Here is a 27,763-nt window from a genome sequence, read left to right as displayed (position 1 = left end):
TCTAGTTTAGTCCCAAGCAGCACGGCTCAGACAGTGCTCTGCTGCTTGGCAGTCATCTCACCTGGCTGTCACACCACCACCATCCCTTTCTCATCCTCCTTAGAAAATCATCAGAACTTGTTTTTTTCTTCTCTACTATGTTTGTGAACATTATGCACCAAAATACCAAAGCCTATTCCTCATATGTGAAACCCTAGCTGGCAATAAACCATTTTCTGATTCTGATTCTGATTCTGATTCTGATGAGACACAAAGCTTTTGTGAAATAGATATGCTGTGTTGTACAAGTCATTTTGGTTTACTGCCTTCTTATAACATATGTCACAGTGCTGACAGATTCTTCTTGCAGCAGGGAGACGTGCCGGTTGAATTGCATTTCCTGGTGGACGGTGATTGCCTCCATTTCAGAAGGCACGCTTCTTGTTACTGTTCATTGTTTGCCTTCCTCCTCGACTAACATCCTTTGTATTGGTTTGTGTTCCATTAGACTCAGCTGTGTTAGAAGAAATGTAATGGGGGCAGGTTCTTCCAACTCTGTAGGTAGCAGTGGCGACACAGAAGAATGGGTCAGGACGGAATAATTCAGTGGTTTCTGCTCCTGTCAGACTTTCAGAGCCCACAAGCACAGCTCCCTGCAAACAAACAGTGCTGACAAAAAGCCAGTCAGCAAGCAGCCATCCATCCATTTGGACATGATTAAATTGAATGTAACCTCTAAATGGTCAATATTATTGTTATTTAAAGGTCAGACACACAAAAAACCAATACAAAACATATAGATAAAGGGTTATTCTATTGTAATATAATAGAATATTTTATGCATACTAGTGACATTTTGCACATCCTATTTGTTGTAGTATACAAGCATTTCTACTTGTCCTCTCAGAATATGTCTTTCCAATTCTCTGACGTGCTATTGGTTTGAAAACGTAATTTCACTCATCTTTCACCATAAAGGAACAGCGCCACATTTTATACTCATTTGCTAACTTGCCAAGGGTTAGAAGAGAACATTGATATTATTCTCATATCTGTGCACTGAATATGAAGCTTTAGCCAGCAGCCAGTTAACTTAGCTTAGCAGGAGACAGGGTGAAACAGTATCCAACGAGCACCACTGAAGCCCGCTAATTAAAATATATCTCATTTTGTATGGATCACTTGTTTAATTCCTGCAAAAAGTGTGACTTTTCACTGTTTTACAGTGTGCCAGAAAGTAAATAAGCATATTTTCCCAAATTTCCAACCATTCCTTTAAACCTTTAAGTCTTCCAGTGATTAACTATTGGAATTCAACAAAGTCAGGAGGCTTACAAAAGACAAAGAATTTTCAAAATCTAGGCCCTAATATGTGTCAAGCTCCAAAAATGTTGAATCCTACATTTCCCATAATGCATCTCAAGCTAATCTTTTGTTAGACAACACTTGCCTGATACATACTGACATCCTTCAAACTCCATGCTGAAGTGTGTAATGCAAGCTCTATATTAGAAATATGTCACCCTCAAGCCAACACCGAGTTATTTTCTCAGACTCAAACTCCATCCAGAGCAACAGAAGACATTATACAGCTGTTTCCACATGTTGAGTAGGACCCCTCCCTTGAAAATGGTATTGTATCTCTAATATCATATTTTCTAATGTGTGCAACACCCAATCAAAGGCCACTTTTCTCAATAGTAAGAATAAGAATAAGAACAGTAGGCTGTTTATTTATTTATTTACATTTTTAAGGATATTTTATGGATATCTTCCACTAGGTGGGGCTATTTTATATTGAAGAGACACATTTATTAAGACTTCTTTAAATCCAGCTGTTGTGGGAATCTATTGTTGACAGCTTGATGTGTATTTCAGTGTTTCAGCCCTGCTCAGTGATCGTTGCTGCCGCTGTCTCTGGCCCTAATTTCCTCTCTGTGTGTTTGGTGGGTGGTCATCAGTGGGAATAATGAGAGCACTGTACCAGCCAACTTGATTTAGCAAGGTAACACAGGTTAATCTCTGTGGATTCAAACATATGCATATACAGCTCCAACATTTGGGGATGCATAATCACACTGGGAATGTGCCCGCACTGTCAGTTCCCCACAAACCCATAGCTGTAAATGTAGTTTTCAGTTTGCTTTCCTGCAGCAGTTTGCATGGGGTTCTTTCAGCAGAGGCTGCTATTTTACAAATTAGAAATGCTGTCTCTGTTTCACAAGTATCCCTGAACTGAATCAGGCATGCTGCAGAGAAAGTGGTCACATCACAACTTCAGGCAGAAGAAACACAGAAAAATTAACATTTACTTTTCTCCAGAAAAGCAAAATCCTGATATATTTGGTTAAACGTTTGTGGCTGTTCTCAGTATCAGCTCGACACATCCTATACAGCCAAACCATACAGCCGTAGCTCTAAACCTCATCAGTGAAACCCTGTGCGAGATGAGAGTCTCTGTGTGAATGATTTGTATTTATTACTATGCCTGGCAGTGGTCGTGGCTTTCTTCTCTGTGTGAGATGTTATCTCAGCTTTTCCCCTCTCTTCGTGATTAAACCTAAAAAGGTGAAACCAGGCAACGTTTAATATCCATCACGTTTCTTGGAGGTCATTAGTCAAATGTGTAGAGATAAGGTGCAACTGTTCATAAATGCCCTAAAATGCCCTTTGGCTTGAAGTGCTTTGTTTAAACCATATTTTCAGCAACTCTGAACATTCAGAATGAATTTGTGTCAGTGTTAGTAAAGTGAGAGATGTACTGAGGTACTGAAATCTCATGGATGAATACTGAGGTCGCTGCCTTAATTTGCCAATTTTACGCTTCCTGTCACCACTTCACACTTGGCCAGTGTCGCCGCTGCCTGTGTTTTATCAAGTTTGTTTCGTACAGAAACATCTGAGCAGTTCCTCAGTTATATTTTAATGGTTTGGTAAGCTTGTTTTGCATTTTATAATTTTCATCAATACACTTACATAACCACAATGCATTTCTCAGGTATGCTGGTGTGTCTGGTACAGAGAGAGGCCAACAAGCTACCATTGGCAGGTGTTGATTTCAAAGTTAGCCTGTTTTTAATATAAGTGTTTGCTAAGTGGAGATTTAGGTATCGCTAAATTAAAACAGGTTGCACCTCACAAACTAGCTCTTATGTAGATTAGTTCTTACGAAATATATACACCCAGAAAACTGTAAGCCATTACCTCGTACCCCACGGTCACACAGACCACTGCAGACTTCAGCGACAATGGCAGAGGACAGCCAGGCCCACAGCTGAAAGATATTTTTAATTTCCGTACATACTGCATACTGCGTTCCTCTGTAGGATGCAGTATGTGGTTCCGGATGCAGCCTACGTCTTTTGTTTTTAATTGTTTTGATTGAGAGCCCTCTAGTGGCAGAAAGTACATACTGTGCATGTAAATCCTCTGATGACTAACTCAAAATGGGTCATTGTGACCCTTTGGCATCAGAAGTGGTTCAGACTGTCTAGTCGAAACGATTGGAAGACCTTGGGTTCAGTTTTTGGAAAGATGCTTGTGGGAAACTGGTTCTGGCCATACATGCTTCCCTTTATAGCAGGCAGATGGGTATTTCTAAGCTATTGGAAGAGCTGCTTGCCATAAAATCCTTTTTAATTTTCTTTCAATGCATCATTGGCCATATGTTGTCTCACCCAGTTTATTGTGACCTTGCTATGATGTTAGCATCTGTGGATCCAACACCACATCACTTCAATACACAGTTAACAATCACAAACAGCCATTCCAGTTATTTACTGCAGAAGCCTGAGGATACTGTATTAATTAGGGGAGAGGTGAAAGCTCCTGTATGAGATCAGTAATTGCATAACAACATTTTGGAATCTATTTATGAAGGTGACGAGGTTAATCCAGATGTTTGAAGGAATCTTTGCTTAATGAACAGTGACAGTTTATTCACTCCTTTCAGTGCTGATTATACATAAAATATTAGAATTGTTGTATTTCTTTGCTCAGTAGAGCTAATACAAGTGAGCTTTGTAGAATGCTGATTAACGTCAACCAGTAAGCCCTTTTCTTGTGGACATCTACAGGCCCATTTGTGCCTCTGTTCATACAAGCAAACCAGAAAACAGCATGAGTTGGCACACTGTACACATATAACTGGGAGATCTTCAATCTAGATCAAAATGAACCTTTTAGTTAAGAATGAGAGGAAACCCATCTTGCTGCTGCATGCATGAGCACTTTCAATCAGGCTAATGACATTCCAAACAAATACAGAGGAGAGCAAGACACCTGGATTTATTTCCAGCGAGTAATCAAGCAAAACATCTAGCGACACATAAAAACATGAAATCATGAGGATGTGTCCGCTTCAGACCCGTAATTCACCATCTGTCCTTGTCTGCAACACCCTGTGATCCCTGTGGAGTTTCGCTTTCAATCAATAGCATGATTTGTAGTTTTGAGTCGAGGAAATATGAGCGCATACATCTTGCAAGGCAATAAGAACACTTTTCTCTGAACACAGATACATAGGGAAACAACTCCCTCTTCCCCTGAGTTACTGTGATGGATAATCCATGCTGTTTTAGACCCATTACTCCAATTGAGGCCTGGCTATTTCCATGACAACAAGTTACTGTATCTCTGTCCGAATCGGTCCAGGCTCTAAGCTAATGGGTTATTATTACATGACTGACGATGTTGAGTCATTTTCTCTGCCTTGGGCTGATCTCCCTTGATTCTGCCAGCACCACATCCCCCCCTACCCCCACCAAAACCCCTCACCACCCGCTGCCCATCCCTGCAGTCAGAAACGCTATCTGGAGCTCTCAGTCAGGATGGATTGGACCCGGTCATCCCGGATACATTATCAGAGGCGATTTGATTTCTCTGGTCATTGCTGCATCATCTTATTACAGCATCAAATCTGATCATCTTTAAGCAGGATTGCAACGGCTCGATAAATTGTCATGTGACAAACTATGACTCCAAAAAATCTCACTGGAGAAATTTAGCACTCTGCACTGAGGCTGCGTCTCTATATCACAGCTTTTGAGCACTTGCTTGACATGTAAAATAGCACCCCAATAGAACATGGCTTTTTGCCTCTCTTTTGTTCCATAGTTAAAAGGGAGAAAAGATGAAACAGCTCATTGTTGTGCTTTAATTAAAATTGGACTCCAACACGAAATGAAAGCCAAAATTGAAATTTGAAGAGAATAAAGCAGGACACTATTGAAATGCCTTTGGAGTTCTGGCAACATCCTAATATAACCCATCTGAGAGGAGGAGGCAGACTGATCAAAGCCTGAAACACAACAGCAAAGTAAAATGAAATTATAAAATCTAAAACTACTGACTCCCATTAGTTGTATGGCCAATAAGAAGAACCATAGTTTTGCTTAGATTTAGTTTGAAGAAATACATGAACAGACATTCTCCTGTCATGTTAGCAGCTGGTTGGGCTGAGGGATTTGAGTTTTGGACTACACTATGCAAATCTCTATGAAGTTAGTATTTAAAAAGAATTATTTTGAAGGGAATTTAAGGTCACCTGGAGTTTCATCTGTGAGGTCTGCTCTCACTTAGTCTCAGCTTTGAAAGTCATGGAAGTTTTCGCAGCTTTACTTTGGTGCTCTGAGACGTCTGAGTATTCTTTCATCAGCAAACAGCAGCAGTAAATTTGATTCCATGGCTCACAGACGCTGCGAGATAGCTGCTAGTGGAATTCAGTTGGGGAAGAAGGGGAGGAAATCATTTATGTTAATATCACTGTGGGACATTGAAAAGAAAAATGAGCAAATCATTAAAAGGCCCATTGAATATGTGAAGTGCACAAAAGATACTGAGACAATAACAGGAAGTCATTCTTTTCTTTGGGAACCGCTCTAAACTTTGAATCTTTGAACCTAGATTATACCTCTGCGTGCACAAAGTGCATTCCTACTCAGAACACATTGTGCAGTGTTTGATGATATCACCAGTAGCCAAGGAATATTTAATTTCATCCACTTAAAAAAACTATAAAAAATGTTAATTTTTGCCTCTGGGCCATGCTTTGGAGAGGTTTTTTTTATTATTATTATTATTTTACTGGAATACTATTATATATGTATAGAAATATATAAAAAGCAGTGAGGTTATATGTGAATATTCTAAGATACAGCATCAACATAGTGAAATGATTACATTAGGATATGTACAACATGTGCAGCAGATAGGGAGGAGGCAGACTTTCAGAGGCAGTTGCAGGTATAAATGTACATATACCGTGCAGGTTAAGTATGTGTAATGTTGATTCCTTTCCAGAGACATCTAGGTTGTAATCTGTTGAATAAGGTTTATTAAACTCACTGAACAATTAAAAGAACAACCACCAAGATGTTTTGCTTTTCAATTCAAACACCACAATCTGTTGTAAAGTGACAGGAAGTAACTCACATGACACATGACTACTGAAATGTGTCTGAGGTGCGCTTGCCAGAGGAGGTGGCTTTCCCAGCAGTTTATGGTAGTGCTTCTCCTCCTTCTTGTGAGGTGGAGCAAGCTGGTTCGTCCATAAAGTGCATGGGTGTAGTCCTTAGCACAGGATTGTAAGCAGAGGACAGGAGGTGCCTCAAACCCCCTCATGTGTTTGCTCAGGGCTGCACCACTTTGACATACATGGCCTCCCTAACTCCTCTTTCACGCCACCTATCTTCTCCATGTAGGATATTTTCCTCATGATCATTAAAACGCTGGATCTTTTGTTGTAAATGTGTGAAAAATGTGCTGTCCTGAGTTGTTTGCTCACCTGTGTTTAGACATGCATCGACTGATCGGTTGTTTAGTTTCTCCTATATACACTATAGGTCCTTACACTCCTTGCTGCACTTCACTACATATACAGTTTCCTTTGGGAATCCGGTCCTTTGGATGGACCACATGCTATCTTAGAGTGTTCCTAGATTTAAAACACACAGGGATGTTGGCCTGGAGAAAACGAACTTTTCAGACACTCCAGCTACATATGGGATGTCTAGATATCTCCTTGTGTTCTGTGTGTGTTTTGTGGCATGCCCACTCTGGATAACCACAACATTTCAGTGCTTGCTTAACGTGAATCCAGTGAATTTGAAGAAGTTGATCTTCTTTAAAAGGACACAGAGTTACAGACATGACATGAATAATGCTACCTGAAGACATCATACAGGATTTAAACAGCTGGATATACAGTGTATCACCTTAAGTCACATAGGTACAGACAGTGGTTAGAAATATGAACATCTGAAAGATTAGATGTACAGTAGTAGCATATCTGTCGAACATACACTCAAATGGTACCCTCCATTAAAACAAAGAACAAGGATGAACGTGAGAGGGATGAAGCACCTGCCAAAAAGGCTAAAAGTATGTCACCAGATGGGAGGAGGCTTGCCCGTATTTAATAAAGACCAATGTTGGTCAAAGTCATGCTTTTTGTAAAACATGCCGAACAGATTTGAGTGTGTCACACGAGGGAAAATTAATGTGAGCCAGCACGACAAATCTGCCAAGCATAAGCGCACCCAGGAGGCGCAGACACGGGCTCTGCCAATGTCTGTATTTACACATATTTACATTACACTCTCCATCCTTTTTCATAACCACCATCTCGTACCAATTATCTCACCTGACAGTAGCCTCTCTCTAAATGTCAACTGAAGCATAACATGTGGACATATCCTTCAAGTAATGCATAAATGAACTAAGTGCTGAATGGATATGCCAGTTTGTGTTTTTATTTATATGATGCGGGGATGTTCATATCATTATATACAGTACGGACAGTGGTAATATGTATTGGTATGTGAATGAAGTGTGGCTATAACGTAGTGTCAAATGGAAATATGCAAGTGAGTGGCAGTAAATGTTTGCAGTGAATGCCACCCACCCCACCCTCAGCGACAGTGCCCTTGAGCAAGGCACTGAAACTCCCACCGTAACGCAGAGTATGAGTGAGCAAACCCTGTAGGCGTTTGAGTCTTATTTCAAAATCACGACTCTTGCTTCGCGCCTTTTTTTAAGCCTCCCTGCTCTGAAGCGCGAGCAGCTAATCATGCTCAGACGTGCTCCAACGCGCTTTTTAGCACACATTTCTTGGCGGACCAAAAGCTGCATTCCGCCCCACCCCTTACAAACAACATCATCACCACCACTGTACCTAAATCAGGAAGCACCGAGACACGTTATTTTTTTTTTCTTTTTCTTTTCCTTTTTACGGAGACACTGTGGTGGTTACAGCGACGGCGAACCATAAAGGGGAAAAAGGCGTCATTGTTGATGTTGTTGACGACCACCGTCGACCACAGCTGAAAGAAGACTGACAGTTGGTTACATCCAGTACAAGACTCAGCTGTGGATGCCTTTGACACAGACTAATCGGAGAAGGGTATGTGCACAGTCGAACTGGTTCAGTCCTCAAAAAACAAGGCTAGAAAGCCAGTGTAAAGACAGTTCCACACATGTTTCTATTGCCTTATTGCTTTTCTTCCTGTCGACCGCAGAGATACGTGGTGTAACGGTAGTAAACATGTTATCCACGTCGACTTGTTTACAGTGCGGAACAGCCGATTCGAAACCTGCAGGGGAAATATGCTCGGAATGTCATTTTCGTGCTCGTAAGAGTCGATCTAACTCTACCTAAACGTACGTAGTAAGTGTTGTTTAATAAGCATCAGTGCCACCAGACAGTGTCACTGCTTTTGTCATGTGCTTTGACGGTGTCGCCCCCCCACCACCACTACCACCACCACCCTCCCTGCTGCTCTCTGTCTCGTTGATCCAATCACCGTTCACATCTAGCAATTTAACGCTTCTTTGCTCAGTGGTAATATAACACACAGTGTGGAGAAAGGCTGAAGGCCTGGTGTCAATCATTACACGCTTGTCTTCAATTCGGCATACATATAGCACGCCAAGCAGGACTTTAACCGTATAATATTCAGAGTTTTGTAATTGCTTCACACGGTTTGCTAGGGGAAACCTTGGCGTGTTTGAGTAGCAGTGGACCGTGTGACCAACGGGGAAAGCAGCTGTTTATCTTAAATTTATCCAATCGGCGCGTTGATCGGTGGATTATTTATGTGCCGAATTTATTAGAAGGTCAGAATAATTCTTCTCAAACTATAACTCATGTTGCACGAGGTAAAGCAATATGCACCAAAGCCTGTCACCTTAAAATGAGAAGATTTTCAATTGAGTATTACGTCTGTACTACAGGGCTGCATATACATATATACATATATACACACACACGTATTATTTGTAAAGGGAACATGTCAGCGTTAGCACTGTAGTAGTGCTTTGGTTAACTGTTTGTTGTTTGGTTAACTGTTTGTTCAAATGTATTATGTATGAGAAGCACTTCCTGTGCTTAATGTCATGGCACACAGTCATCACTCTTAAATGTGACCATGTAGACGCTGTACATAGACACAAAACTGTTGCCATGTAAGATTGAAATGGTAAGTGCTCCTGAATTTGACTTCGCAGACAACTGCATCAAATTTATCTCTTCAATTGCAGACGCATAATCATCTTTGCTATTACTGTTTTTAACACTAGTCAAAGGTACAAGATGTCTTTAATGTTTGATGCAGTCTTTAGAAAAGTGGGTTGTTTATCCTGGCTTTTGGCTTAAATGTATTGTAGTTTGTGCTGGCGTTGATGAGTGTTTTGGTCAAGTGTGCTTTCAGGATACTACAACATACTTGCTAAAGCCTGGAGGAAATGTATTCCATCACTCTGCATCATTGGAAAGGACTGGTTTGTAGCTATCTCCACTTGTTACTCAACTTTACACGAAAACAGTGAAGGCCTTTAACAGAAACCATACAGGTTCTGTCGGCCCAAACGGACAGAACAACTGTTCACCATTGCACTGTTAGCCTGTTAAGGAGCACAACTGATTACAGCAGCATACGACCATATGGCGAGTTATGGGCTGTCATTTTTACTCATAGTCTGTTAGTTTCATTTGGAAATAAAAAAGCATCTAAAATCAGTGACATGCTCACTTACTGTTGCAGCTATGTGCTGTCTATAAATAAAGCACTTACACATGAGTGGCTGCTTATGTCTGAACTGCGCTGATTTACTAAAGCCTGCAGCTCTGAATGTCCTCGAGCCAGAGAGCACTCAACAAGGTAACCTCTGGCTCTGTTTGCTCCAAACTACATGCAGCCTTAATCCTCACCTTTTTCATTTCCTTTTAGTTGATAAGGACAGGACAGAACAGCTCGTATGCTGTATATCAGTTGCACCGCGTAACTTGAATATCATGCTGTCGCTGTAAAACATTGTCAGATACCTCGATTATACGAATCATTTTTGATACGGAGCTGAGCTGCATTGACAGAAATGTCTATGGTATGACCTAAAGGATTTTATGGAACGTCAAGGATTACTAACTAGACAGAAAGCTTGTATTGATGTATACCTCACGGGATGCCAGCAGTTGTAGCTTGCCCTTCACATAGCTTCACGAGAAGTTTCTGTTTGCCTGTGACTACCTGCACAAGCACGGCCGCATGAAGGCATTCCATTGCATTCCTTTGAATTTCAAAGGATTTGCCCCAGCTCAGCCAAGAGAGAAAAATGCCACTTTGCGTCACTTGCCATTCCTTTGTGTTTGTGAACAGGACAAGCTTATCCTAGCAGGCCTTCAGTGTCGTTTTTCTCCAGCTAAATAAAAAGTTAGGTGTTTTGTTCGAATTTTCCACACTAAGTGAAATGTTCCATCCTGCTCAGTAAGCGTGTGTGTGTGGCTGCATGCTTTTTGTGTATTTTGCAGGTGATGCGTTGAGGTTACTCAACTTCCGTCCTCACAGACTCACAAACTTCCTCTCTTTTCTCACTTCCCCTCTTGTCTGCGCCTGTTCTTGGCAGACAGGTTGAGTCACATTACCTGCTAGCAAACCAATAGTTTTGTTAGTTTGGCCCAAGGCGTGGTGCTGCCAGTCAACTCAGGGTGCTGCACTGACAGCAAATCCTGTTGTCCGCAGTGGCGTCACAGCGTGCAATGTTTCAGCTCCTCATAGTGATCACAGCAGATGGCAGAGTTCAATATTTTGGCTCCAGATCCAAGTGGAGGATTATTAGATAGCAAACCCCAGGTGGCAGACGTTGTGTATCTCCATTGAGGAGCATTAAGCTTATGCTTCAGACCCAAGGCTACATCACTAGCACACCCCAGGGAGCGACGGGAGGTGCCCATGCATAACACAGCAAAACAAATATATGCGTGAATTAACAAAGCAGCAGGGAGTATTGTTTTTCCGCTGGAGTCTAATATTCCCTCAGAACCACATCCAGTGAATGTAAAAAAAAGTGGTGCAGAATAACAGCCATATATTTGTCTGTACACTCACGCCCCTCTTGCAAAACAACATCAGAGTGTGTTTACAAGGAAGAGATGGAAAATGTCGTAGTCTTACATTTCATTCGGTTAATCGACCAAACTCTGAGAGCAGTTATCTTATGCTAAGAGAGCAGGAAGCTAAGAAAGCAGCATCCCTGATGTGTCAGACGGGCAGCTGGAGCCTACAGGCAAACATTGCTTCACTGGGTGGTGGAGCTGCTGTAGTTCAGTCAGACGTTCACGGCTGGCTGGTCACCGTGCTGACGAAACTCTGACTTTTCCTCCAGCCTGGTCGCACATACAACTGTCCTCATTTATTCACAGCGTTGAGCTCAAACCAGACTGGCATTGTTCTCTAGGAGGAGTGGTGCTGGTCGTGATGATTATGTGAATGTGGCCAACAGAGATGATGTTGTGCTGTGCAAGACTTTGTCCGCTAAGAGTTTGCCAATCGGCATAGCATGCCTCTGTTTGGATGGTTTGCCAAAAAGTGCGGATTCATTGTAAAAACTGAACACTAAACATAACATCTGTCAAAAGTAATCAAACCCCAAACCCAAACCTTCTTAGTCACTGCTGCTGCGCCTGGCAAGCTCTCTCACGGCACATATGCAGCTTATAATAACACTGGCAGACTTCAAGCTCAAAGTTCCTATTAATATTTGAACCAATGGATCCTCAGTATCAGACAGAGGTAGAAAAAAGCAGGCTTCTCCATTCTAGCAGCATTTTGCCAGCTGGTGCTGTTGATATTACCCTTCTGCTGGTCGCAGGTGGGGTGAATCAGGGTAGATGCAGTTTACTTGCAGTGTCTTGTGCAGTTCCATTGGTCAGCAGATAATGTATGCCCCAAGTCATGTTCCAAGGCTGGTGTAATCCTGTCCAGGGGTGGGCATGTCAGCATGGAAATCTTTCTGCACAGTGTTGACAGTGCACCTTGAGATAGTAGGTCACATGAAAGAAATGTGTCAACAGGGTTAGTGTGGGATTGTTCAGGAAAGTGCAGTAGGATTGAGCACATGTGGTGTCTAACCTCTAAGTACAGAAAGACATTTTTGAATAGTCGTTGACAGCCTTAAGTCTGTAAATGTATACTCATTTTAATGGGATCTGAGGTGAACTCTCCATCGTCCATACAGCTGCTTGTTACGAGTTGCTTTGCTCTCTGACGCTTAAATTGATCAGTTTTCCTTTATGTGCATCCCAGACCATGAGAGCAGAGACATCTAAAGTGCTGTTGGTGTCAAGAAAAGATGTGATCCTTGATTTGAGGAGACTATAACCAACCAGGATGGATGCCAGGCTTCCTGCAGCTCACCCTCATCACTGTACAAGCAGATGCCTTCCCTCAGGGACAGATGTTGACCTTTGACCTCCGATCTGTTGTTGAGAGTAGAGCGCTTTCACTGGTAGATAGGCAGTGTGTAACTCTATCACTGTTTCTCATCTCATCACTCTCTTGTGCACCCTCTCCTCCCTTCCACACACACACACACACACACACACACTCTGTTATCATTACGTAGTTGACTACTAGCAGAGTCTAACATGATGCAGTCACTGAGGGTGGCCAGAGGGTTAAAAGAAGCCGTTGTCTCGCGTGCACAAGAGCAAACTTAAATTGAAACAAAGGAACCAGGCAATGGCAGACAGACACACACGTGCTCCAGCCACTTACAGCTTTAGTGGCACACTGAGAAATGGGTTTGTCAGCATGTTGTTGTGCTGCGCTATGAGGGCTTCTAATCTGATCAAATATGCATGCAGTGGTTATTGTAGAATATAGACATACTGTTGAGAGGTATGCCTCTAAAGGAGGATGTGATTCTGATTTGACATGCTGATCAGGATCAGTGGTTTGGCCAGTGGTTTGGATGATTCAGCTGTGAGAGTGCATTTCCATCTATTCAGTAGAAAGGAGAATATCGGTAGTATACATAGATGATTGTGTGATTACTGAACACTACACACTGTTGTGACAGATCTAGAAAGAAACTATGCGGGTGACCTGAAGCTGTATGACCCCGGCCTACATATGAACTCCACAGTAATAGTAATGGTGAATCTGTGGAGTGACAGTACAGGATGTATAAATCTATGATAGCATGTTACAACTTTGACTCAGTAGTGTTTCTCCTCTTCATCCCCCCTGTATTTGACATTCCACTCACCCCTGTCTCAGTGGAGTCACTGACCCTCTTGAATCCCCAAAATATCACCACCATGAAGTTCAGATTCCCGAAAGATTATTATTTGGTTTTGCATCTGGGCCTCTGTGGGAAAACTGGACTTGAATACTTGGATTGTACAGAGTGAGAACATTTTGATGAACAGGCTTTACAGAAAGAAAAAACAAAAACCCAGACCACACCGCATTGTTTACTTGGCTTTTCCCATCCATCTTTTCTGTGAGTCATAGTCCTATAAAAGCCTGTTTCATGCTCGCTGACCCTTTATTTGAAGAAGTATCCCTCAGACAACGCAGTCCCGGCGGTGTGAAATCCACAGCAATGTGTTGTTCGTAGTTCATAACAGGCTGTTAAAAAAAAAGACAGATATTGCGTCCAAACCTGTTTGTTATTAAGAGTTTTATTGCTGAGGTTGTTGGAAAGTAATCCATTCTGCCTTTGGTCATCATTATAAAAGGCTCATCTCATCCTGACTGGGAGATTTATGTTGCAGCAAGGTAATATCCCTTTCATCTTCACAGGTCTAGTGAACAGTCAGTGAAATATATAGCAGTACCACCCCTCTTGTCACTGTAAAAAAAAAAACAAGCATTGTCTTTTACTGGTTTCCTGAATGAAATTTGCAACAGGTGGCGTAGAGCCCCTGTCATACATCTCTCTTCCTCTACAAAACGTAAACGCACGGGTTATCCTCTCTGAAAACAACTCTGATCATCTCTGTTCCATCGTTACTGAATAACCTGAAATAGTCTCAGAGGAGAAAATAGGGCTAAATAAATTCTGTATGTGCTGACGTATGGTCAGAGATTTGTTTAAATGTCAACAAGCAAGTTATTTTTTTATTTTTATTTTTTTCGAGTAATGAGCCCCTTCCTTATGCCTGTTAAAGCCACGTGAAGACGTTAGCGGCTTACGATGTGGACGTGAGCTGACCTCAGGAAATGGCCAGCTCAGACACACAGGTCATTGCTCTTCTGTACTGCAGACCCTGCTTTGAGTGGTAATGGATTCTTGCAGGTGCTGGCCTTTATGCCTCTATCCTATTACGAGAGCTTTTTCCGTCCTAATCATTTATTCAAAAGGAAAACAGAAATGTTTCAAGAAACGTACTCAGGCATACCTGCCAATTAACAGCAACTTCTACGGGTTAAATTTCTAAAGAGCGATTGAAAGCCGCTTTTTCCTCTCGCTGCATGTTTTCGCACACCTTCCTCTGTCTTTCTAAATTACAGGGCGATGTGTGAGGAAAAATATTTTTTATAGTAACATATATGAAGCACTGCTGCTGAGTTGTAATTGCAGCCTTGACTCACGCCCCCATCCCCCCACCCCCCTCCGCTCCTCTCTGCCGCTATTATGCAACAGTCTTTTCTTGCAAGTCCTTGCAGGATCTCAGCTGTGATTGTGTAATATTCTAGAGTGAAACTGGCTGCAAGGCCTCACATTCAGTTTTACAGAAAACCCACAACAGCACCACACATCCAGCAAAACATCGAGTCCAGATCAGTTTTATGCTGAATTGAATGCACAGCCACTGGCAGTATAATTGCCAATTAATTGATTCAGCCCACTCTCTCGAGTTCACAAATGTGATTTAAAAGGAGGCTGTGAGGATTTTCATGCCCATATTTCTCTATGGAGCCAAGCAATTCTAAACCCTTTACAAACAGTGTATTTGCTGAATGCTAATTCATTTGTAAAAGTCATTAGCTTTAAAATTGTGCCACAAATCTCATGGCTTGCTGTATCGTGGAGGTTCAGAGGAGAATTAGCTGTGCTTAGTGTGTTATTATATAGAAGTGTGCTGTAAAAGCTGCACAAACTGCATAGAAATAAACCAGCGTCCCGTCATTCATTATTCTTGCTGAGTGAGGTATGGCCACTCACTGAACATCTAACCACCACACACTTTATCTATATAAAGTCCTAACAGTTTCAGGACTTGCTGCTTCAAATCTTTCTGAATCAGTTGTTGATGCAACTAGACTAAGGTCAACCTTGCAGAACAACAAGGTACACTGATATTGCAATATTTTTGTATTGCCAGTGGATGAAATGATAATATGTAATATGAGAGTTGTCACCTCTGATAAACCCACAGAGAATTATCCCCGAACTCTGTGTTCTCCGCCGATCCACGGGGCCTTTCAGCATCTTTCAGCTTATTGTTTTGTAATCGATAATCATTAAAAAAATGACACATGGCCTTTTCACACTTCTGCACACCTTGCAGACCTCATTTTGCCGTAGGACACGTATACTGAATACATTTTTAGCAGCAGATGTTGCATCAGCCTCTCTACAGACCTCAGTCTTATTGGTTTTTAAGATATTAAGCCTATCCTAACGCCATGATTGGGGTGAGTCACGCACAGTATTTAGCCCAACTGCCAAAAACACCTGCTCATGTGGACCAACCGGAGCAGGATGCACAAACACTACCAGCCAAATTTACTGACCCAGGGCATCCTTAACCATTTCACTTCTCCTCCAAATTGAATTTACAACCAAAGAATGTTGTGTTTAAAGTTCATAGTTTTAGTTTTGATGGCACCATAACTGCAAGTGATGCTATCCACTGTCTGATGCAGCGGCTGTTAGCTGGTAGTTTTAGCATTAGTATGGATGTCTGGATAGCTAACTAAACTGGATAGCTGCTAGACAGACACTCAGTCTTTGCAGGGTTGACTTCTGACATCCCTATGTGCAACTAGACTGTCTTGGTTCAATCTTAATGTTCTCACCAACCTTGTTTTCAGCCAAAAACCTCTAGAAATTCTCTGCAGTTTCTGCCCAGCACTAGCAGGCAGCCAAATTTAGCCACCCTACGTGTTTACAAGTAAGTTAGCAGATTTACCAGGCCTATTAAATTTCCCTCATCAATAAACATTTTTCCAGATATGGCTGCTCCACACCTGAGAGAGAGGCATCATGATGTTATAATGAGACTGTTTTTCAAATGAGAAACTCACTCTTGTTGGAAGAGTTTTGTGAGTGTTTAGAGTTTCGGAGAAAATGTATAATCGGTGGCATTTTTTTTTTGTCGCAACTTCTGCTCCTTTGGGTGCAGAGCCATATTGATGTGATATAAAATCGTGAACTTTTCAGTCTAATTGCAGTTTAATTACATTTGCTCCACTGTGCTTCCTCTTTAGAGGACAATGACTCTAATAACACCTCACAGTGTTTAATTATTATTCACTGTGGGCACAGGGGTGGCACTCTGTTCTATTTAATTAACCTCAGTTGACTGTTGCATAAGGTAAATAAGGTGTTAAATTGTGTGTGTATCTATGTATGTACTCTGTGTGTGTGCATGTTTGTATATAAATAAAAAATGTAATAAATAGTAATAATAAATGTGCAGTAATGATTTGGCCATGATTTTATTATTTTCTTATCATTATTATTCAAAGGCTGTATTAACATATTTTTGAATACCTTGCACTGATTGACTGGTGAGTCGGGACTGTGAGTGGCTCGGTGCATTTAGAATTTGAACAATGAAGCAGACACAAATTGTATTCTTGAATTAATTAAGATCATTTTTCAATATTGTTGGCTTTTAAGTGAATAGTTTCCTACAGCCCAGTTTGCAGTCATAATGTATGAAGCCTGTGCCAATGCCAACATCAACGTGGACAATCAACAGACCTCATTATAAAACATTTATTAGCATAAACTACAGTGCAGCTTGAACATTTTTGACAAGAGACACGACCATGTTCTGTTCATGTATTGTTCTAAAAGGTCAGAAAAGGAAATGGTCAACGTGCCAGAATAATAACACCCTTCCTTTGATGGCTGCAAAACTCTCCTAAAAGCTGAAAATGCATTCAGTGATTCAGAGATCAAGTCAAGGAGACTGGTCCTTCAGAGGAAAGAAAATTCTTTCTTTGAGTGGTGGCTGCAGTTTGATAAGCCCTGAGTTTTACATCTTTTCCTCCGTGCGCCATTAAGTGAATGACAGTTCTTACTTGCCTAGGTTGGAATCGTTCATTTCTCACACTTCTATGAGTATGAAAACTCTTGGCTGGACTTGTGTTGTTTGTGAGCTTTGTGATCAGTCACCTGCGTCCTGCCCTTACTTCACTGGAATTTCTCAGCGTATCTTTCAGGACATGTTTTTCAGACATTTGGCAGTACGCCTGTTGGCTGGACCCACTGTTTTTTTGTTGTTACTGCTGCTTGAGTTAGATTTATACTGCTGTCAAAAGGATAGACTTCGTCAAAGTGACACAGGGAACAACGACAAAGTCGCACACCATACGTGGCCCTCACCTTTTCATGCTGCGCCGTCACCAAGGATGTGGTGATGAATGTTTATATAGCCCTGATTCCAAAAAAGTTGGGATGCTGCAGAAAACATAAATAAAACAGTGATAACTTGCTAATCCTTTTTGACATATACTCAATTGCAAACAGTACAAAGACAATATATTTAATGCAGCAACAACAGTAATAAGGCACAGCTTTAGTCAGATGGCGCAGCAGCAGATGACAATGAGACTCAATTGGGGCACCCAACAGCAAAATGAGAAATTTGATAGAAGGTGCATCATCAGTTGTGGAGACCTCTGTCAGATTCAAAAAGGTTGATACTGATGAAGTAGCTACTAATCACTGGCAGTCTGTGTTTTACAGCAGTGGTAGAGCCGCAGGGCGAAACAAACCATCTGCAGAAGTATTCCAATGAATGGATGAAGACTACAGCACATACAGGGAAGGGGTTTGGGTTAAGACGTGTTCTTGCTTCAAACATTTTGGTCGGTTTGAACATGCTGTGGTGCATTTGGACTTGTTTGGGCTGGACAACCTGGACAAAACAACCAGACTGGCCAGAACAGGAGGGTCAGTTTCCACATGGACCAGCAGCATACAGGCAACAGGACTTTGTGAAAGTACACATGATTTTAGGGTAATCTGCTATTAAGTCCATCTGCTGATTGTGAACAGCTCAGGAAGAAATCATATGATAAGCAGTCTGTATAAGTGGCGGATAGCCAAGCTCAAAGTAACCATGGTAACACATATGCACGTCAGCAGATCAGTTCTAAATCTTCTCTGTTACAGAAGGAATAATCATACACAAAGACAAAAGCTGAGCCTCTAATGTAACAACATACCATCCCATAACCCCATATGATTCCAAAGTACTGATGATGCAGGTCAACATTTGTCTGAACTGTTTACAGCTCTTGTTTGGTTCATTTGGCCTGGGTGAAGGGGAAAAAGTGATATCTAGTTACAGTTTAGTTCTGGTTGTGTTCATGGTCACACTGATATTTTCCAAACCAAGGGATCGATTGACAGCTTTCACACCTGCCCAGAGAAACCAGACTAAACCAGCAGGCGCACCAGTTCATTTTAACTGAAGCGATGGGGTTCGGTGTGAGAGCACCCACAGACCCAAAGAGAGCATTAAAACCAAATAAATGAACACAGGGTGGAGCCAAAGATGATCATGTCACTCACTTTGTATATTATTGCTTTAAAAATGAAGGTTAAACACAAAACCAAGTACATTTTCAATTCACATCACAGTCAGAATCATACGGCTGTGGCATTTTCATACATGTTAGCATTTTCATTCCAGTCATCCAGTATAAAACTGTTCCCCCAGTGTTTCATCACTATGTGTGATGCTACAGTTTCGCACATTGACTCGACAGGTAGCCCTCCTTGCTTAGATAAGGAGGAGTGCATAATCTTTGCATAATATGCTGTTTACAGTCTTTTCCTGGTGTGAACTCATTCTCTGTTTTTCTAACAGTCTCTGTCAGCAGCATGGGCCAGCATCTAGGAAAGAGGGACTCACCCACAAACAGCAAGGTAAGAGTCCCCACTGCAAGTGTTTTAATGTTGTGTTTTGTCCACGTGGAATCATAGAATCTTCAAATGTGTGTGTTTGTGGAAGCATTTTTGTTGATTGTGATCTGAGAATGAAGCATGTGCCGGAGAATTTTCTTTGAGCGTTATCAGCGTGAACACTGGCCTTTATCAGCAGGACTTTGGACTCTGTTGTAGCTGCCAGGCGCCTTCAGTCACACATGTAATACCGTCATCGAGCTTTCAGGCTGTTAGCCACTTTACAGCATGTGCGTCTTGAATGTCTTTGGAAAAGTCAGAGCTTATGTAACTTCACAGGTAGTGTATTTATCTCCAAGGTCTATGCACTGAATGTTTTTCTCTCATGTTTACAAGCGATTTCATATATTTCTGATCCGCCTACCTGTTTGTGGTTGCAACTGCTTACCCTCTTACCTCCAGCACTTGGATCACAAATTCAGGTTTTGTGGTAATCGCAGTGCCACAGGCAACACTTTATTCTTATCGCTCAAATGTAGTGAGAAGCAATAATCTATGAATAATACAGTCTCATTACTTCACATGGAGATTTTATGTTGTAGAGAGTAGAGGGGGAATGAAGAGAAGATGACTTTGCAAATGTGGAGTGGATGACTTTGCCTCCAGTTTTTTGTGGTTTATAGCTTCCATTATTTTGTCTTAAAAGCCACTTTACTGGAGAAAGGACCATGTACAATGTGAATAAAAAAAGAAACCTTTCAACTCGCTTTTTCTTAGGTCATTTATTGTATTTTTTATCTCAGTTAATGCTGACAGAAGTTCAGATCCATTCATGCACTTAAATTAAGCAACTGTCTTCTGCACAGTCACGTAAATGAAGGATTTAAATGTGAAAAATCCTGCACACTGGCACATTTTTGGTTAGCATGGCTGAAAACAGTTCAGATAATGCTTTGCATCCTGCATTTTAAACAATCGCTTTTCTGCAACGGTCAGCATCCCACTCCTTATTATGTCATGTTGCCATGGCTATGTCCGAAGCACGATGATTCTCTGTGGATCTTGTGCGTCGCCCCGTGATAAACCCTTGAAACCACAAGCCTCACTGCAACAGTGCTCCTCAGCAGAACCCATTTGAACTGGAGAGAGTAAATAGATGATTGTGTGCATCAAGGCTGACACAGAAGCCTCTCCAGGTACACATCTCATTGAACCATTAGCTTTGACCTGTTGATCATTAGCACTCTGTTTGGCTATACCCACAAAGTTCAGCTGTCTGATATTGATAATTTTCCGTCCATATAGCACCAACAGTTTTTCATCCTGGAGGTCCATCGAGAAGGTAGTGAAATGTTTGAAAATTTCAGTGCACTTGTATTGCTTTTGAGTCAGATCTCATGCTTAAAGTCTCAGATAGAGAGCTGTTGTGCTGGCTGATGGATTGTGTTTGTGCCGTAAAATGATTTTGTTCTGTCAGCAAGTGCAGAGCTCTTGAAACAGGAGCAATTATTGTACTTGAAAGCAGCAGGACAGATCAGTGAGTTTGCGTTCTAAATCTAAACCCATTTATATCAGCGCCATAGTACAAACAGAAAGTCTAATCAGATCTGAAATAAGCAAGGTCTAGTGGCAAATTTAGTGCATTTTCTTCATTTTCTTTGATAACAAAGTTGTCAGGCGTCTCACAGTCAGCGTTTTTAATTGGTTGGGAAGCAAGGTGCTCTGCTGTGCCCCACGGCTTGTGCTTGACAGAAAGTGTTTGCCTCTAATAGGGCTGTAATTCAACAGAGCAAATACGTTTGACAGATTTTTTTTTCCTTCCTTCATCTTTCTGCTCTGTGAGTGCAGAAATTACAAGCCAGATGCTGTTCCTGTAGCCAGAGTGTGGAGGAGGATCAGGCTTAAACTGGGACAGTAATGCCATTTAACGACATCATCTTGCTCAAGTCCTTTTTGTCACAGCTTTGCAAAATTACAGCTGATGTATAATAAGTTCGGGCCATTATGAGTGAGGTTGCAATCAGATTTGAAGAGGTTGCTAGCTTGTTGTGAGGAAGGAGGTGTAGAATGGGGAAAAATGTGGGGGATAAAACACTTCAGTGTAAGCATTTGAGGCTGTGGGCAGCAGCGTATAAGCTGTGGTCTGCCCATGTGGTCTGGCTTGTGGCTGACTACCTGGCCGGCGCCTGTAATGGGCGGAGTGATCATGTGTGGCGTGGTGGGGAAGAGGGGAGCCCGAAGCAGCGGGGAGGCCAATAGCTTAGCTCACAGATGATTTGTTTCCTTTGCCTGCAAAGCACACTCTGGAGAGAGAAGAGCAGGAGCAAGAGAAGTGGATTAATTTGTGAAAATGTGAAGCTCCCAGGAGAGGTGTTAGAGCAGCATGTCGCACTAAAGCTGTATTGTTTATTTAACTTTATAATTAGGCTGTATATCGCTCTAGGTCTACCATTTGTTTTTCCCTTTCTTTTGGCTTGATCATCATGACATTATGGTCAATTTAGAGGTCTGGCAAGACAGCCAGTTGTCATAGTGACAGTCAAGCTAGAACAGAGCGTGACAGAGTAAGGCAGGTTTTGTTTAGACGGTGTTGTCTGAGTCGTGATCCCTCTCTCTTATCATTTCAGGAAGGGTGAAATGCACCTATCCCTCCTTTGACAAACCTCAACGGCAGCTCTTGCAAAATGTTTCTCTTTCAGCCATCTGAAATGTTCACACCGCTCATATTTTAGAGCTTTAAACGCCCACTTGGAATTACAGGATAGAAACATTTTCCTTGCTCCTCTTGTATTGTAAAACTTGTATTGTTTTTGTAGGAGAAACAGAGGTGGATAGTTTCCTCTGATGTTCCCAAATTCAAATATATCTGTGTTGGTTGAAGAACTAGAACTCTTGATGCATTTCAGATCAGGGCTTTGCAGTATATCTCCTTCATAGTGTGGAGTAGAATAATAGAATAACAAGGAAATACCCCTGCTCCTCCTCTATATTACCTTTTTTTCTGCTTGATATGTCGCAGAATTACAGACAGAGGCAGGGAGTGTAGTATTGTCCGATCTTACCAGATTTAGTGATTGCTGTGCGCAAAGCCTGCTAATCCTTCTACAGCTGAACCAGAGGTAGACAGTCACTCAGTCTCCTTGCCTGATTCTTCAAATTTGGTTAGTGCATATTTTATTTTATATGATCTAACACCCTGGGTTGACACTACAAAAACAAAAAAAATGGAACTAATGAAACTAATAATACACAACTAGTTTACAGTGACCTCCATTTGCAATGAACCACGCATTTCTGAATCCATGATGATGTTTGTGAAGAGATATTTCCTGCCCAGCTTTAGTGAGAGGAATCATTTTTTCGGCCATGGGTTGTGGCGTAAATGCCTCAGAGTCAGTACTCAACAATCAGCAAGAAATCCATCACAGCAAAGAGTAAAGATCATAATTGTCACTCATCCCAACTTGACTTGAACAGCATGAAAAAGTGACTCTGTCTTGGTCTTGCTGCATGATTGCTGTTGCGATAATATTAACATTGTTCTCTCCACCTCGAGGTAGTTCCCTGATGATGTTGCAAGCATTTGAGAAGAGTAGTTTGTAATAGTAGCAGTAGTTTGCAATGCATTGTGTGACAAACAGGAAATAACTGACTGAAGGAGAGTAAGATAAAGCGCACTGAGTTAAGGTGGGGCCACAAAAAAATGACATACTGTACATGGTTGCAGCAGATGGAATTTAAAGTAACAAGTAGCTCAAGTTGCAATGAGACTTTACTTTTTATTAAATCCTGTTGAAAAGCTTAGACATTGGTCCTTGCTGTAAAGAGGCTTTATAGGTGGTTTAACCAAGTACATTGGAGAGATTATTTTACATTGTAACTTCACAATACGTCATTTGCTACTCTGTGCCTGAGTGTGACAAACTGCAACTGAAACTACTGAATCGAAGGCTGAAGTCTCCAGATGAGGGAGCTTGAGGCTCAGCCAGCAGACCACCAGCGTTCAGAAACTATAAGCTGTGCCATTGTATCCAATTAGAGCACTGATGTATTGTGACCAGCCCAACAACCTTGTTCCTGTCTCTTCTGTCCCTCTGTGTGAGATCTGTCCACATCTGAATCACAATGACATTCTTCCCATCCTCAGCCTCGGCCCCTGTTCTGTTGTGTTTTTACTAAGGGTACCATTACTGGGATCAGAATCAAATCTATTTTAAGCAGAAACATAACACTCAGATACTATTGGTTGGTGGAAGAGTTGCATTTTCTGCAAGTAGAGATGACATCAAGCCACACTTTATGCCCTTGGTGATTCGAGTCATTGGAGAAATGACTAATTGTAAATCTTCTTCGAGCCATAAATCCTCAGAATATCATGTTCTGTCCTTCTGTCAATGACCCTGCTCTTGAGGCCCCAAAATCTGAGCTTAAGAAAGGCTTTAACTGTAGCACTGCCTTTGGCCCTCATTAGGTAAACTGAATCACTTCCTGACAGCTCTAAATAACAGACAAATGTTAAAGATATTTGATTGTCCTCTTGGCATTTTCGGAACATTATAACAATATAAAATTGGCATTTTGAAGGTAGAGCTACAGAAACTGTCCACTCTCTCTCGTGCTTTTTATATCTTAGTGAAAGGGTGAGATTAAGTGTGCATGGTCCATTTGTCTTCCATCTGTGGGGAGAGGACGAAACACCATAGCTATCACCGAGCCTGGGATAGGAAGAGGGACTTGGATTCCTTTGAAAGTCTCAAATCAACCAAACCCTGAAAGGTGTTCAAATGGCTGCACTCTGCTTCCCCTCTCACTGCTCAAACATAAGGAGTACTTAGACACATTGAACCCCATCCAGTACCCTAGTGGAGATCAGAGGGGTGAGTGGTGCTGAGGCGGCAACCACCAAGGCTGAGTGTGCCAGTCTGAGACACCCATCAAACAGCAAACATGCTCGTAGACATTAGCCTTAATGTATTTTAAGATGTGTAATATGATATAGAAAAGACATCATAGCAACTTCAGACAATAGGATTTTAAAATTGCTTTTGTAAATGATGGCCAAGCCCTTCCCCTCTTAGTTATTGTTCCTACACCTGTCAAGCTTTGCATTCTCACACAGCACATGAGAATGCAAAAGGCCGGTCATGCCTTTTTACGGTTGCAAACGATTAGCGAACCGTCAGTTCAAGTGAAAAACTGGCAATCATCTCAGTCACATTAGTACATTTGGAGTTTTCACAGAGACAGCAGCTGCGGGCTGTTAGAGGAAATGCATTTTGAGAAAGTTGTCTTCAACATTTTGCTTTGGGATGGACGGGTTTAAGAGCTCATTCACCCGTGCATTGTCACGTGGGTGGAACCTGGAAATAGAGCAATCTCAGGGAGGCTATAATGATGGGGTAGAATATGTCCATTTGTGTCATTGTGTTCAATAATACATTGGAAAAACAGCACAATTGGCAAGCTAAAAGGTCACTGGGTGAGGGTAGAAAACAGCAGGAGGCTGTCAGGAAAACATGAATTATTGGCAAGCGTGATCTTAATTGAGCTGCTGCACTTATCTCCTTTACATGCCCTCTGGTCAGGTGATGCTTCGCTGTCTCCAGCACCAATGGAAGCTCTGCTCGACAAGAGCTATATTTAATAAGCCACCAGTAAGGAGTATGTGTGAAGTCAAGCTGACAGCTGCTGTCCAAGGATGGCATCGAGCTGCTATCTGGTCCACTTTGGAAAAATTGCCCACATGTTTTTTTCTCTTCTATTTTCTCCCAACGCCCCATGTGTTAATGAGGGCCACATACAGTGGAGGAGAATAGTGAAATAAGCTTTGTTGCTATAGGCAACAAGTGTGTCCAAGTTGTTATTCAGACCTCTGCCCTTGTGTTGGTTTTGGTTGTTGGTCAGTTTTGCACCAGCAAACGCTTACGTGGGTTATTTCTTCAACTGGTCTGGTTTGGCATCTTGGTGACTTAGTGACTAATGATTCCCTCAGGAGCTTCCCTTCCTGCCCAACCTCCCCATTTCCCCCATTCACAACATCAGATAAGGGGGGGATTGTAAAACAGGTAGACTTGTGGCTGTGATGAGCAACATGATTTAAGATACGCTGTTCAGGTCACATATTTATAGTGATGTTCCTTGAAATGAAAGAGTCTTTTTTTTTTTTCTTTTTAAATCCCTGTTTGTTTGTGATTCATGACCAGGATCATGTTTATGTGGCAATAATATAAGATTAAGCAGGCAACTGTTTTGTTGACAGATTTTCAGCAATTATATTTGCATATACAACAGTCAAATCTAACTTAAACTTCAAATAATTTCAGGAAAATAAAAGAAACATCCCAACAGAAATAGACTGCCACAGTGGTATTCAACTACAGATAGTTGTTGTATGGATCATTGTGATGACAAATGAAATCATGCATAATGACCATAGCAAGGTGCAGTTGTCTATGCCACGGCACAGGGTTGATGAAAATAGCCCTTAGCTTCTGCTTCATGTAATATGTGTCCTCCAGCAGGGTTAGAAACAAGATGTTTGGGCCAAAGATTCTCTGTAAAGTTCCTAAAATAATCATCAAATTTAAAACAAATGAACGAATGAGCAAAATTCCATTAATATTTGAATGGTTTCCTTTGTATCAAAGTACAGATTGTATATTCACACAGCCCCAGGAGCCCAGCACTTACAGATTTAGTCACCTTGCATCAGTTCAACAAACATCGAGTCACCAGCAGCTCAGCTCCTGGAATATGGCTTTGTTGTTTGCATTGCTAATTTTCTACACTTACAAAAAGTGCAAGGCTGAAGAGAGAGAAGAGACAGCTGTGTCTATGCATGTGGGTGTGCCTGGACACAATCCAGCAAAGGTTGAACACTGAGTGCTTCAGTGATGGGAAAAATGTTGATGTGCCAGACTGTAAGTATGCAGTGATAATGTAAGCTTTATCAATACATAAGAATTTGAGTGCAATCTGTCTTCTCTCTGCCTTGCTTTCTCTGCGTCCGCCTCGTGTTGTGTTAAAGTCATTGCTTGGGGGACTTTGAAGTGGCCTTGGACACCAGTTTGTCCGTCATTTCCATTATGTCAGATTACTTACTTGCTAACAGTGAACAGTGAACCATCTTGTATACTTAAATCAAACTTCAGAAAAAAGAGACGAACACACACATTCTGAAACATGTTTTAAAGTGATTGTACAAAATATTTGGAATCCTCCATTTAACCTAGTAATCAAACCTGAATCTCTCCATATCAAACCAGATTTACATAACTTGTTTACATAATCAAACGGACAAAGGAAATCTGAACAGCACAGCACTTTGTTGACATTTTCTGTGATTTGCATAGCTAAGTGCTCGCTCGCCACACTTGTCCACCTCCCCTCAGCTCAAAGGACTATGTCACAGTCGCACCTCTTGATGCGCTCATTCATGCTTAGCAGCGTGCCCACAGTTTTTGAATGCCTGTGTTGATTCCACATATTGGCAAACCCACTCGGAAGTGGAAACCGGGGATATAAGTGCACATCGTCATCAGGGAGGAGGACGGAATCAGTAAGAGGATTTATGAAAGTTTCGGATTATGAAGTGCAGATGTTTCATTCACTTGGAGTCACTAAATAGAAACAAGAATCCAACTTTGCTTGGTATGAATAGCTGTAGGAAGAAATGAACATGACAGAGGGACTTAAGTGACAGGGGAGATTCATTAGTCTGACGCAGTGACTCAGAAGTGCCAGAGCAGGTGGGTATAAGAGCTCAGCATGCATAATGCTGAAGTTATGCTTTCATGTATTCAGACAGCCTCAGGGCAGAGAGGACAAGGAGCGGCAGCTGAATCAATACTTGTACGTAAGCCTGATAAGACAAGCCTTTTGTTTCATTCACACCCAATGGTGTCATTTAATCTTTCTGTTAGTTTTTGTAAATTTAGTCAAACTTATTTCACATTCCATATTGCATCTTCTCATTATCTGATGAGCACAGGTTGAATGTAACACCACCGCTGTAGTAGATATATTAATATAGTTTTTTCTTTGACCTACCTCAGTTTCTTTGTGCTGAGCCGTAATGAGTCTCTTCAGATTTGTGGTTTTCTTAACAGTTATTCTTACGGTAATGCATTCGGGGTTTTTTTCTCAGCCTCATTGTAATAGAAATGGCCCAAATATCACCCCGTTTCTCTCTCCTAAGCCCCGTTGTTGTCATTTTTTTTCTTTGACCTGGCTTCTGTAAAATAGGTTGTCTGGATATGGCGTGTACATCACAGGAAGCGAAACTGCTGCATTCAAAAAACAAAACAAAGAAGAACTGCTACATTTTAGTACATCTACGTAAATAGAAACAGAATGTGATGATTTGCAAAACATTGAAACCCCATATTTAATCAAAAATAGCGCTAAGACAACATAC

General features: G+C 41.5%; 1 protein-coding gene across 1 annotated transcript in view; it reads left to right on the top strand.

The window, feature by feature from the left end:
- Positions 1–7,971: 7,971 nt before the first annotated feature.
- The window catches only part of LOC143324826 (myelin basic protein-like), a 38,561-nt gene continuing 18,769 nt past the window's right edge, over positions 7,972–27,763 (top strand). Inside the window, exons 1-2 of the mRNA XM_076737579.1 lie at positions 7,972–8,380; positions 19,313–19,371. Of these exons, the coding sequence (XP_076593694.1) occupies positions 19,327–19,371 (45 nt within the window). The 5' untranslated portion in view covers positions 7,972–8,380; positions 19,313–19,326. The remainder of the gene's footprint in view (positions 8,381–19,312; positions 19,372–27,763) is intronic.

Source organism: Chaetodon auriga, chromosome 8, assembly GCF_051107435.1.
Source record: "Chaetodon auriga isolate fChaAug3 chromosome 8, fChaAug3.hap1, whole genome shotgun sequence".
NCBI lineage: Eukaryota > Metazoa > Chordata > Actinopteri > Chaetodontiformes > Chaetodontidae > Chaetodon > Chaetodon auriga.
The sequence above is the reverse complement of the archived record's forward strand: the minus strand, read 5'-3'. Positions and strand labels throughout refer to the sequence as shown.